At 38.4% G+C, this 14,352-nt stretch overlaps 1 protein-coding gene across 22 annotated transcripts in view; it reads left to right on the top strand.

Annotated features, from left to right (window-relative positions):
- The window catches only part of map2 (microtubule-associated protein 2), a 258,873-nt gene that overhangs the window by 198,284 nt on the left and 46,237 nt on the right, over positions 1-14,352 (top strand). For 14 of the 22 annotated variants that reach the window (XM_072578787.1, XM_072578791.1, XM_072578790.1 and 11 more), the window contains 3 exons: positions 7,392-7,466; positions 9,884-10,126; positions 13,123-13,371. In XM_072578787.1, the coding sequence (XP_072434888.1) occupies positions 7,392-7,466; positions 9,884-10,126; positions 13,123-13,371 (567 nt within the window). The remainder of the gene's footprint in view (positions 1-7,391; positions 7,467-9,883; positions 10,127-13,122; positions 13,372-14,352) is intronic. The other 8 variants (XM_072578789.1, XM_072578788.1, XM_072578800.1 and 5 more) reach the window with 5 other exon arrangements.

Genomic DNA, 14,352 nt, shown 5'->3' with positions numbered 1-14,352 from the left:
AGATGATTAACAGATACTTGGAGAGGTCTGAAGAATGCACATGAGGATAAAACAAAAGTTTAAAAAAAAGGCTGAATAACCAAGTTGAATCTTAGTCGAGCTCCACAAGGAGCAGTGCTAGGGCCACTGCTTCCTTTTTGCCATTATGGATCAGATCTCCTCAAAATATATTAAGATGATAGCCTGGACTCCAACTTTTTCTTATTTTAAAGGTAGGTGCCAGGCACTCTGTTCCAGATGAAATTTAATTGGTCAAACTACCAGTCTTGAAGCAGAACACACTTTATTCATATTATATTTAAAATACAAAAGAAAATTAGAATAACTTAATTCTAATGGAAAACTTTTTTTTGATTAAATTAAATTGGAAACAGGCCCTTTGGCCCACCCAGTTCATACTGACCCTCTGAAGAGTAACTCACCCAGACCGATTTCCCTCTGACTAATGCACCTAACACTATGGGCAATTTAGTATGGCCAATTCACCTGACCTGCATGTCTTTGGACTGTGGGAGGAAACCAGAGCACCCGGAGGCAACCCACATAGACACGGGGAAAATGTGCAAACTTCACAGTCACCTGAGGCTGAAATCGAACCTGGGACCCTGGTGCTACGAGGCAGCAGTGCTAACCACTGAGCCACCGTGCCGCCCCGTTAACAAGAATAGTGGCTATTCCAATATAATTACATCCTATAAACACACCCGTGGCAAAGACAAATTCAGTAAAATAGATTGTCTCACATGCAATCCTAACAACCGAAAGAAAACCCCAGTTTTTAGCTATAACAGAGAAAGGCAAAACAGCTTCCACATCCAGCTTCAAGACCCCAGCAATTGCAACTGAAGACTAAAACTAAAAATCCTTGTTCTGTGGGAGCTTGACCCCACTCATTCAGGCTGTTTATATTGTTCCAAATTTTACAAAAAATGTCCAAGGCATCACAAGCTCTTTATTTGCTTTGGAGCAGACTGCTTGGCATCTCTGTCTCAACCTTTATTATATAAAAAAGGACAAAATACACCTCTTAAAGCTATACTATCACCACATTGCAGTATGGGAATAACTTGGGTATTTAAATGCATGGGTAATTTTAATCTTTGCAAATAATAAATTTAATGACATGGACAACAGTGAGCATGTCATGAATTGCCTGCAACAGGACATAGACTAGCAGAATGAACAGACAAGTGACAAGAAATTGAGAACAGTATTGTGAGGTGATGCTTTTTGACAGGAGGGATAGGCAAAGGCAATATAGAGTTAATGACATAGTTCGAAAGTATGCACAAGGGGAAGAAGCTGGATTAGGCATATTGACCTTTGAAGATGACAGGACATACTGAGAGAGGTTAGCAAAACGCAAGGGCTCCTGGACTTCATAACCAGAGACATTGAATACAGAAGCAGAGAAATTATGCCCAACTTTTATAATGCTCTGGTTAGACCCCCAACTGAAGTTTTGCATCCGGTTTTGGTCATCACAAGAAGGATGTGAATATCCTTCAGAGGGTGTAGAGGAAATTTACCAGAACAGATCCAGTAATGGAATATTGCAGATAGATTAGAAAGGCTGGGATTGTCCTCCATTCGTGTCTCCTTGTGCTAAAGATTTACAAGATTGAGTAGGATATCCAAAATGCATTTAAAATCTGGGCTGGAGTTAAGCAAAGCTGTGTGATAGCACCAACAATGTTTATGATCTACCTGACTAAAATTACCACCAGTACTAAAACCATCTCAGTGGAAAACATTTTGACCTCACTTGTTTTCATGCTAAAGCTCATTTATCCAAGTTAAATATATATGGTTTGCAGTGTGCTGCAGCTAACTGCAGTGCCATTACTCACTGTACCCAGTATGAAGGCCACTCTTGATCTCTCAAATGTTTCACACAACAAACATGGCCTGTTCCTTGAATTGTGCCAAATCAAAACTCATGTCAACCCTCTCCTGGTCAGCCGAACATTTCACTTTCTGTAATGTTGAAAGACAGACTCCCGAATATGTTGAACACTTCCCTTGGTAGCCACCATTGATGATGATGATCTCACAATGGAGCAGCTATGCTCACACCTCTTCAAACTACAGCAGTGAGTATTTGACATGCAAGATTTGTACAAGTCATAGAAAGACTGAGAGTACAGTGCAGTTGCTGTCACTATACTCCTGTACTGCAAGGACACTTGAATTGTGTATTCATGACATATAAAAAAGCTGGACAATGTTTTCAGCAATACATCTTCCATGTGCTTCAGGTTCAATGATGGGCGGCTGTTGAATAAATGCCTGCATCCTTTGTGAAGCCAGTTCCACAAGCATTCAGACAACTCGCTTGAAAAATCGAACTGGGCGCTGTTATCTGAATGACATGTTCTGTAACTTCTCAAATGGCCATTATTTCAGAGACAGGGAGAGAAAAGGTTTCAAGCGCACACTGAAGTTCTCCTTGAAGCATTGCAGCATTGAAGTTAATGACTAGGAGAAGCTTTCTGTGAATTATGAAGACTGGTAACATCTATGTCATTCATGACATATGAACAAAGAACAGAAAGACACTGTTTGGTACAATACTCCAGATGTGGTCTTGCCAGTGTCCTGTATAACTAAAGCAGAACCTAAACATAGTGATAAGCATTAATATTTTATTAGCTTTCCTTTTTATTTACTCTGCCTGTGGTTAATGCTTGAGGATACCCAGATTCCACTGAATCACAGCTTTGCAATCTCTCACTAATTTGATAATGCTATATTATCCTTGACAAAATGGACAATTCCATACTTTGCTCTATACTCTTTTCCATGCTTTTGTCCACTCACTGAACTGATCTGTATTTCTGGTCGTCATCTCGGGCCTTTTTCACACTTACTTTCCTAACTATATTTGTGTCATTTGCAAACCTGGCAACTGCAGCTTCATCTCAAGCCATTTGGATAAATCATAGATAGTAAAGGACCAACACTGGTCTCTGTTGCATAGCAAACATTATATCTTGCTGACATGAAAAAGATCCATATCTGCCTCTGCTGCTTCCCATTAGATATTTAAACTTCCATCTACACCAGTATGCTTTCTGTACACCATGAAGTTTTATTTTCTCCTGTAACGCTTGAAGTGGTATTTTGTCAAATGCCCTTTGGAAATCAACTACAGTCCTTTCATCTGTTCCCCTTATCCACAGCACGTTACTACCTCAAAGAACTCTAATAGATTAATGAAATATGAGTTATTCAGATCTCCCTGTTGAATGGATTCTAGTGCCTTGCTATCACTACAACAGTTTCTAGCATTTTCCCTTTGGCAAACGTTAAGCTAATTTGCTTGCAATTTCCCACTTTGTCTCCTGTTCATTTTGGATAAAAGGAATTACATTCCTCTTGATTCAAAACTCAGTATTTTGGAAAATGAAAATCATTACATGAGTGAACTCTGGCCACTTCTTTTAGACGTTAGGATGAAGTCCATAAGGACTTAGCACTTGTTTGCGGCTGCGGAAATTACTCAGTACCACTTCTCTGGTTGTAATTTATCTGAGTTCATCTTTGTCTTCCATTTTCTGATTTGTCACTGCTTCTCAGATGTTACCTATGTCGTCTAAAGAGAAGACTTGTACAATATGTTTAACTCAGTTGCCATCTCCTCATTTCCCATTATTAATTCTCAAGATGCACTTTCTTTTTCTTTTTTTTTAATGAAAACTCTCATTTGTTTTTATATTACTGGCTAGCTTTAACTTGTTCTCTGACTTTACCTCCCCATTAATTTTTAATCATTCTTTGCTTTCTTTGTATATTCTGTTCAGTTTTCTGATCTGGAACCTATGACTGTGTAATTATAAGATTTTTCTTTTAGTTTGACACTATCTTTAACTTTTCTAGTTAACCATGGTTTGACAATATCTTTATGATGAGGCAGAACAGTGGCAAAGAAGAAAAGCAAAGGGAACAAATCCTACATTTTGGTTCCCATTATCTCTCGAGCTGTACAACACATGTGCCCAATGATAAGGAAGTCAGGAATTGGTCTGTTTAGCCACATGAATACCCATAACCAGAGATCCCTATCCTGAGTAAACATCATCAATGAATTTAGGGACTTCCACTGATGACAAGATTAGGACAATCGGAGAAGGTGGGTACAGAAAACCTGAGAAAAGAAAGCGAAAGGCAAGAGCTCACAGGCACTTGAAGTAAATAAACTTGCAGGGCTATGGGAATCAAGTAGGGCAGTGGGCCACGCTACTTTGATCTGCTGGGAATAGCAGGGACTCGATATACTTAATGGTGGCTACCTTCTTCACCCTAAATGAGTCCACGTGCTGGGATTTGTTAAGTCTTAGTCCTGTAAATATCTCCAATACTGTTTCTTTGCTATTAATTATCTTCTTCTCCAATATGTTAATGCTGTCACTTTGTTTCCAAAAATATCTTTCCTCTTAACTGAAATATAGCAATTATTTTGTACTGTGTTGTATAGCTGTTTAGACCTTAAAATGTTGGATTTGAAGTAGGCTATTCACCCATCTAGTCTGTTCTGCCATTCAATAAAATCATGGCTAATCTGATAATTCTTGCTCCACTTGTCCTGCCATTTCCCCAAATCCTTAACTGATTAATACGCTGTCTATTTTGGCCTTGAATATACTCAATAATGCAGCCTCTACAGATAAAGATTCCATAAATTTATGATTCTCTGAGAGAAATATAAATTCTCCCTTCTCTCTCTATTGTGGGAGTGACCCCATACTCTTTGCAATTTTCAGCATAAAACACATGAATTAATTAACAAATAAATCATAAATTTGAATGATTTAGTGTAACTGACTTCTTTACTAATGACCTCTGAGGCAATTTTAAACAATTGTATCACTTTTTAGCATGCTACATAATCAGGGCAGGTAGATAAATTTGCCATCATTTAATTTTGCTGATTAAGCACCAGCCTAATTATGTGGGAACAAAACCATGATCATTTAACCATTTTCTGTTATCAGTATATCAATTATACTGTTCAATTTCTTTACAAGCTAAGTGTTCTGCTGTGTTTAGGGTGTGGCTTTGCTCGCTGAGCTATAGGTTTGATATCCAGACATTTCATTACCTGGCTAGGTAACATCATCAGTGGCGACCTCCAAGTGAAGCGAAGATGTTGTCTCCTGCTTTCTATTTATATCTTTCTCCTGGATGGGGTTCCTAGGGTTTGTGGTGATGCCATTTCCTGTTCGATTTCTGAGGGGTTGATAGATGGTATCTAGATCTGTGTGTTTGTTTATGGCATTGTGGTTGGAGTGCCACGCCTCTAGGAATTCTCTGATATGTCTTTGCTTAGCCTGTCCCAAGATAGATGTGTTGTCCCAGTCGAATTGGTGGTTTTTTTTCATCTGTGTGTAGGGCTACGAGGGAGAGAGAGGGTCGTGTCTTTTTGTGGCTCGCTGGTGTTCGTGTATTCTGGTGGCTAACTTTCTTCCTGTTTGTCCTATGTAGTGTTTGTGGCAGTCCTTGCATAGAATTTTGTAGATGACGTTGGTTTTGTCCATGAGTTGTACTGGGTCTTTTAAGTTTGTTAGTTTTTGTCTGAGAGTGTTGGTGGGTTTGTGTGCTACTAGGATTCCGAAGGGTCTTAGTAGTCTGGCTGTCATTTCTGAAACTTCTTTGATGTATGGTAAGGTGATTAGGGTTTCTGGCTGTGTTTGGTCTGCTTGTTGTGGTTTGTTCTTGAGGAATCTGCGGACTGTATGTTTTGAGTATCCGTTCTTGAATACATTGTATAGGTGGTTCTCCTCTGTTTTCTGAAGACCCAGTACAACCCATGGACAAAACCAACATCATCTACAAAATTCTATGCAAGGACTGCCACAAACACTACGTAGGACAAACGGGAAGAAAGTTAGCCACCAGGATACATGAACACCAGCTAGCCACAAAAAGGCATGACCCTCTCTCCCTCGTAGCCCTACACACGGATGAAAAAAACCACCATTTCGACTGCGACAACACATCTATCCTGGGACAGGCTAAGTAAAGACATGCCAGAGAATTCCCAGAGGTCTGGCACTCCAACCCCAACAGCATAAACAAACACACAGATCTAGATACCATCTATCAACCCCTCAGAAAACGAACAGGAAATGACATCACCACAAACCCTAGGAACCCCATCCAGGACAAACCTATAAATAGAAAGCAGGAGGCAACAGCTTCACTTCACTTGGAGGTCACCGCTGATGATGTTACCTAGCCAGGTAATGAAACGTCTGGATATCAAACCAGCGAGCAAAGTTACACCCTAAACCTCAATCTGAGCTAAAAATCTTCACAGTTCTGCTGTGTCTTTACATGGGCAAAATAATTTTCCAACCCTTCTACACCTCACACCCAACCTCCCACTTCTAGCCAGATGTTTGTTGACTGGAATCATGTCCATTCATTTCCTGTAGTGGTATTCCCAACTTGAAATAACAGAAGGAAAGCAGTTAATTATTAACGTACTGGAAATGAGCAGAACAGCAAGGTACCAATGTTATTCCCATGTCTGCCTCTTAATATATTAGTCAACGTGATTCCTTACCACTTCCCTTCATAAAATCAGTAAGCACTGGCGATGCATGCATAGAGAGTGAAGCAAAGTTCATGTCCTGGATTGATGATCATTTGTTAGCACATTATGGCAGAGCTTTCTCTGTTCAATGGTGCCAAGTTGGAAGGTGGAAGGAGGTTTCAGAAGGGAAGCCCAATGTCTTACCACCACTAAGCCTTATTGTCAATGGGCAATCTAGTGATTCAGCTGACCACTGGGCAGTCAACTAATCTTCTAAAGTGTTCAATTGAAAGTTCTTAAGTGCTCATGAAGACATCCCAAGAAAGACCCAGTGGGTTCCTGAGGGTGCTGCCCTTCACTGGTCCTCCATGGTCTACTGAGCCCTATGCCCTAACCCCTCTGGGTCACTTCCTTCCCTCATTCACACTAATCTGTCACCAAGGGCATCCTACCATTGAGATAGCCCCACATCAGTGATGCAGCCTCCATAATGGCTGCAACTGGCTATGGTGCTGCGGAGTTGTTTAGGGTAGCTGTCATCCTTAACAGAGCCCCATTCCAGGTACAGTGCTACCAATGCATCCTACAAACAGCCAAAGTGGGATCTGGTCCTGATTTCCTCATCAGTGGTGAGACTTTACCATCATCAACAATCTTTAGCCTTGTGATACAGGTTGCTAACGTCTCGAATATTTCACTTCTCTCTCGCTACAGGCTGGCTCTGACCAAGCTCATTTGGTTTATGAAGAATTTTTGTCATGTGATTTAAAAAAAAAGTATATAGTGATGTTCAAATTATTAATGGTTTCCTATTAAAACAGTTGTGTTTTTTTTGTTCTTTTTAATGGAACAGTAGAAGACTCTGCTAACTTACCACCATCCCCACCACCTTCTCCAGCATCTGAGCACTTTGGACCAGCAGAGAAAGGTAAGAGAATGGTGTGGTTGTACCTCTGGGCACTGAAATAAGTAACTCTGTTTGACTGTTGAAAACTGTTTTTGTTTTTGTGCATGTGTGTGTATAAATTGTTGATTAGAAGGAATTCTAATCCAATTTTAGAATAAAATATGTTTTTTTAAACCACTGAATTATTCAATGCTTCCATGTTTTCATTGAAGCATTTGGATGATTTGCAAGGCTTAACATGTTGGCATTTGAACTACATCAGTGGATGAAACTGGGCATGCAGTAATTATTTAACGACAATACCCAAGATGTACAAGGCAAAACAATAATCTATCCGTGCTATCACTTCAATTCAAAATTTCCTTGAGTAAATACGGTTTTTTGTTTAATGAGCAATTTGAAGTACCTCCTTTCCATTGAGAGTAATGTATCAACAGAACATGTAGTTATGAACCTTCCAAGATATAACTTGGGGATTTGTTTAATTTTAATAAAAGGTTGAAGAGTGAGGAGGGCTAGTTAGATTTTGTTCTTTGTCAGGGAATGAAAGACCAAGCAAGCTCTTTTAAATCCTGTTGTCATGTTTTTCTTTTTATTTTCTTCCCATCTAATATAGTTATCTTTTGTGATTTGTTTTCCCTGATTTAAAAAAAGTCAGTTAGATCAATGGGTTTTGATTAAATAAAGTTAAACTGTGAAAGGTAGTGTTTCAGACTACCTGTTTCTGATTTCTGAATTTGACTCCCTTGCTATTAAATCTGTTCACTGTTCAAAATAGAAGGGCAGCTATTATAACATCTCTCTGAGAATTTGTACTTCCCGTGCGCAGTTGAATAGGAGTTTGGAACCAAAACAGAAAACAGTGGGGAAACAATTGGCACTCGTGGAGGGAAGTTAAAGTTTCATATGTAGAAGGAACATAAGGTTATGCTGCAAATAAAATATTTGGGGTTAATAACATTTAAATGATGCCATAGAATATAATCCATTGCAGTTTAGAAACACAGAATTATAAATTGGTTACAGCTTAGTTGCAGACCATTTAGGATTTAAGGTTCTTTACTGACTTTCTAAAACAGTGACTCAACTGTTCACTCGCCCCTGCCCTTTCCCTGTAGCCCTACAGTTTTCTTCAGCGAATTTCCAACTCCCTTTGCAAATCGCAATTGTGATTCTGCTGCACTTTCAGACTGTACATTCCTGATCTGAAACATTTGCTCTGCGAGAAGAATTGTCCTGTGTCACCATTTTATTTTGCCAAATGCCTTACATCACTGTTGTCTATTTTTGCCCATGGGAACAAATTCTCTTTTCCTCCCCTGACTCAAGCTCTCATGATTTTGAGCATCGCTATTACATCATCTCTCAAACTTGGCGTTCTTGAAGTACAATTGGCCCAGCTAACCTATCCACGATAACTCAAATCTCTCACTCTGGAACTATTATCGAGTCTTGAATGTATTAACAATCGAATCACATTTGGAGTGGCTAAGCACCAAATAGTGTTGGGCAGTCAGTTAGATTAGTTTCTTAAATGCACAGTTAGACACATCCCTGTGGCTGTGCAGGAGGCAATTTGAGCTGGTGGCACCATATCAAGCTAAAATTCGCTGCAGGCAAGGAATGCTATTCATCACAATCCAAAGGAGGCATTCAGAGCAGGCTGCCTTTTATTTACTGTCTGTAGATGCATCCATGTTGGGGTGCCCTCTTGGTCCCTGAGCTGCCTCAGCCGAACCTACTTCTCAGGGGCTCACTACCTTAATTGAACAGTGATCCCTGCTGAATGCTTCCAGAAAGAAAGAAATTGCTGAGCCAGTCCCCTTGTTGGCACATATGAATTTGGGATGTCTTTGGGGTCATAAAACCTACAGTAACATCCTTTCCAGTCCCTCTATCTATATATCCTAGAATCCCAAGTGCCTTATTATCACTCTCTTGCTACACTGCTACCTTCAAAGGTTTTGCACCTAAAACTCCAGGTCTCTCTCTTGTGCTTAATTACTTTCAGAAATGTATTCTTTATATCATATTACTTCTCATTCTTTCTACCACAGTGATTCGTTTCATGATTCTTTGCACTGAACTTCACCCTCCATGCATCTGTTCATAGCACTAGCCTGCCTCTGTCTACCATTACTCTCATCATAGTTCACAAAATTTCCAAGTTTGGTGTCTACAGTTCACCACTGCTCTTCACAAACAAATGTGTGCAACATAGGCTTAAGGATCAGGTGACTTTTGGAGTTTTGTTTTGTCAGTGTTTGTTTCAGTCTTGTTATGGCCTTGAATCTTTAAATACATAGTATGGCAAGCACTGATCTATTTATGAGGACTTGAGTATTTGCTTCATGGTTGGTTTCATCACACTGAATTAGCTGATGTATTTGTTGTGAACCTGTGTCTGTTTGTCGAATTATCCCTGTGTCTATTTGTAGATGTAGGGATTGAGGTTAAGGCAAAACCTCTCCAAAGGTGCTCAAGCTATCAGCCTGCCACCACTCAGGAGAAGCGCAAACTCCTAGCCCCCTCCATTTCTGTTTCTGTACACGACGAAGAGCCTTACAATTCTGATGAGGAGTACTATGAGCATCCTTTATTCAGTTCACAATGGACTGCCACTAGTACACTCCCCAGTGCCACAGTTCAACAGGCAGATGAGTTGTATAGTCAGGACAAAGGTGAACCAAGCATGGTTCCTTTTTTTTATTATTCTCCACCTCTTTCCCCCCACCCCCCCTCCACCTTTGTTTTTGTCTTGCATGAGTTCACCAGTCCCATTGTTTTGTTCCACATGGGAGTGAAGTCCCTTGCACTCTTGCTCAAAAACACTTCAAAAAGGGCTAATTTTCTAAACATATTTGGCAAAGTTCTGAATTATTACATAAAAAGATACCATGCAGACACATCAGCTATTTTATAGATACCTATGAATCTAGATTAAATGTTGATTTGCTTTGGTATTAGGGATACCTAATACATAATTTTACACATAAATGCATTTCTCATGTGTAAATACCCATTAAGAATTTCACAATGAAACTTAGATCATACAGACTTAAGAGTTCGAGTTTATGGTCTTCCAATTTTGTATTGATCAGCCCACAATTTTATTCTCCATCCCACAAGTTTTAATGTAACATCTCCAGTTGGTGAGTGTAAGAACCAAAAAAGAAGCTAACATATCAAAGCAAGGTAGAAATTACCTCTTGCTTACTTTAAAAAAAAGTTCATTTTGACAAGTCTGCATATCTCCATTCTGTAGACAAAAATATCGTATTTTACCAAATACCCTAATATTGAATCTAAATGATTTTAATCTTACTAGCTATAAGATGCAATTTTTTGCAAAGTATTTTTATATCTTTCATAAAATATATTTTTTCATGCAATGGGGACATTCAGATGTGCAAACTTTGCAAAGTCCACATATAAGTTAATTATTTTTAGGAATAGTACCCAAAGTAGATTAAAAGTATCTAACAGTCTACTGAGAGTACCACAAGTAATCCGCATGGACTGTAGCATCTAATTTCTTCTTGGGAAATGTTAATTTTTGAAAGCTGGAGGTTTCTGATCTTAAGTGTATTACTATATTCTTGCATCAAAATTGCTAACACTGTCAGCTTTATGATCCGTTGCATGAAAAAAATCTCACTCCAGTTCTTAGCGAGAGTAACTGGTGATACGAAGCTGCCTCTAAATTAATTTTTGGTGTGGAAAATCAACTTGAAGTATAGACAGGTACCAGAGTAATGTAGAAGGCAGTTTCACTCTGCATCCAAATTAGCTTGATGATAAATTCAGCAGAATGAAGTTAAAACAGGTTCCATTGTTTTTCAGTGACATCTCCCAATTTGAGCACAAAAATCCCCAAAACAATTCAAGAAAGTAAAAGCAAAATATTCACAATAATTGACTACCTAATTGAGAAATTATTTTAACTTCATATCGTATATTTGATATATCAAAAGAAGCATACTTAAAACGATTACAACACAAGCTTTCTGGCTTTGACAATATTCGACCTGTGACCAGAACTAAGCTGGGGACTTCCTACATTGGATAAAACAGTGCATGAATCATGAATTCAGTGCACTTAACTGTTATTTTATTCACAATGTTTTTCACCTAATGCTGCACTAAATAAGTGAGTGCTCCATGTAGCTTTCATTTCTGGCATGCTAAATTATATTCATTCCAGTATTGATGTAAATCACTGAAACACTTTCAGCTCTTGGTCTGTGACACTAATTTATTTGCAGTGTTGAGCTGGCAAAGTACTGTACTATATCTCAGGAGAAAGTGTCCGCTCATGTAAGAATTCACCATGAAATCAGAAACTACAAGTCAAATATCGTTTTCATTTGTACACAGTGGTTTGATGACATGAAGCATGGCTGTTAAAATATTGTGCTTTTTGTTGCAAATTTCATAAGTTCTTTTAAAATGGTAAAATTATTAAATAAGCCACAAGTATTTCTAAACTAAAGTGCTGAAAGTTGCTTTAAATTTGAAATACAATGAAGAAGACTGCAGAATCAGCTCTACAGGTCATAAACATGAAAAATCAGTGAGTTCTTAAAATTCTTCCTTACTAAAGAATCCCAATGTCCCTGACAATTTAGATTTAATAATTTTAAGCTGAATTCTGCTAAAAATATACCAAACTGGATTCATAGCACAGTTAAACTATGAAAAAATTAATTATTTAACAAAGTGCCCTCTTTACAATGCAAATAAAGTTAGTTTCAGACATAGTTGTTCTTTTTAGCAGTATGTACACTTGTCAGCATATCCAGCAAAAGCCGTGGAAAGTCCACCATGTGGAGGATGTGTGTGAAAGTTCTGCCTTGAGTCTATATCGTGTATTTGATCATTGATGCTAAAAGAAAGCTGAAGGTGATTTTGTGACATATAAAACTGATTACAACTGTATATAATGTTAGTGACCTGCAAATATTTTATCATGCTAGAAGTAGATATATCCATAAATCTTTAAAACACACCAAAACTATACATTTACAAATCTGAATCTGGATCAGCTTACTCATTATTAAGTAATTTGTAATGAAACATTAAAAGGAAATTAAGTATGGCAGCTATGAGCCATGACTCTGTCATCATGAATTTCTGCCATTTTCAGAGATGTTAAATTCCCAAGAAAATTGACAATAGCAATTGCCAACAAAACAAATTAAAAATGAAAACCGATTCCTAGATGGATTGTACTTGATCAGAAGAAATAAACCGTTTCAATTCATATTTACTAAATTGAAAATGTGGGCATGGAATCAAGGAAAAGGATACTATTTACTCATCATGTTATGTTAGTACTTTGAAAGTGTTGTCCGATAGTCATTCTACTCTTTTCCTCCATAGTCCTGAAAAACCTTTCTTTGGCATTATGTTCAACCTCCTCCTCACCCCCCCGACCTCCACCCCCCCCCCCCCCCCCCCCCCCTCCCCCCTCCACCTCCACCTTGTGCGCTACTCTTAAATATGCTTTCACCTCTCTTTCAGGTAGTGTTACTTAATCAAATTCCCTTTTGTCATTTGTATTTAAATGACATGGTTACTTTCTCAAAACAGAGCTGAAAGTGTCCCATTAAAACTGTTTTGTTACAGCATCTGTGTTGTCTCTTGTCCTGACATGTCCACTTCTTCCTTTGAGTAGAAAAAGTTGTTGAGAGTCCAGCATCTGATGAAGAGGAACCAGCACTAGCTCTTAAGCAAGAGCATGTTCAAGAGCAGTGGTCTGCTGAGCACTTAGTGCAAGCAGAAGCTGGAGCCCAGGCTCAGGATTCCAAATGTATGGAGGCCACATCATCAACTGAAGACAGTGTGCCAGCTGAGATTCCCAATGGAAAGGGAGTGATTCTTAGGGAATTTGAGTCCTTGGAAGAACTGCCACCTTCTGTAGAAGGTGTGTCTTCCTGTTGACTTCCACAAAATAAGTGCCTTTTGAGAATCTTATCTCTTCCAAATGTTTACTGGTAGATATTTTGCTTTAAGGATAATTTAATTGTTGTGCATAAATTGCTTTTAGCTGACTGATGCTGGTGACAGAAGCAACAATAATTTCCCACCACTCCTCCTAACATTTTGAGTTGTTTTGTTTCCATGATGTCACATGCTTTGCAGCCAAGTTGATTTTATTTCTAAAAAAAGCACAGGCTTTTCATTGCCTCAATGTTTGCCAGCTACATTGCTAGTGTGTATTAATTATTTTAGAGTTGATTCTCTTGCTTTCTAATTCGTAGACTTACTCATGAATCAAAGTTTTTTTTTAAGTTGCATTTCTGTATTTTTCAGCTTACCTCTGGGATTATTTTGAAAAGAGATTGTTTTGTTTCGTGTTTTGGTGCTGGCATCTTGCATTTATTATTTTATTCAGGCTATGGCAATTGCTTACCATTAATTAATCACTTCTGTTTTTAAGATGATTGACTGGTAGTGAGTAAGAGCAAAAATGACGTTAGCGAGAAGCTTTTGTTTAAATCAAGTGTACAGTTGAAGACATAAATAGGATTTTGCCAAAATTGTTGTGAGAACAATGTGTTTAGCCGTATAAAGACTTTTGTGCCAAGCGTGATGATAAGAGTATTTATCCTGGTGTAAAAGTACACCTGGTATATCATCATCTCTGCCCTCGAACTCCACAACCCACATCCTTTCTGTGTCAAGGAAGACACCAAAGAATTCTTCTGAGTAGAATCATAATGCATCTACGTCTCCAAAAGAGATGAGAAACCAATTATAAAATTAAAACAGAATTCTAAGTGGTGTAGAGAGGATAAAAAGGTATTTTTTAAAAAAATGGAGGCCAAGAGACATTCACACAAAAAAAGTCAGTCAGCGATAGGAATATTAACAATGTAGAGTACAAGACAGCCACAAGTATGCA

This window comes from Chiloscyllium punctatum, chromosome 10 (assembly GCF_047496795.1).
Source record: "Chiloscyllium punctatum isolate Juve2018m chromosome 10, sChiPun1.3, whole genome shotgun sequence".
NCBI classification, from domain to species: Eukaryota; Metazoa; Chordata; class Chondrichthyes; order Orectolobiformes; family Hemiscylliidae; genus Chiloscyllium; species Chiloscyllium punctatum.
The sequence above is the reverse complement of the archived record's forward strand: the minus strand, read 5'-3'. Positions and strand labels throughout refer to the sequence as shown.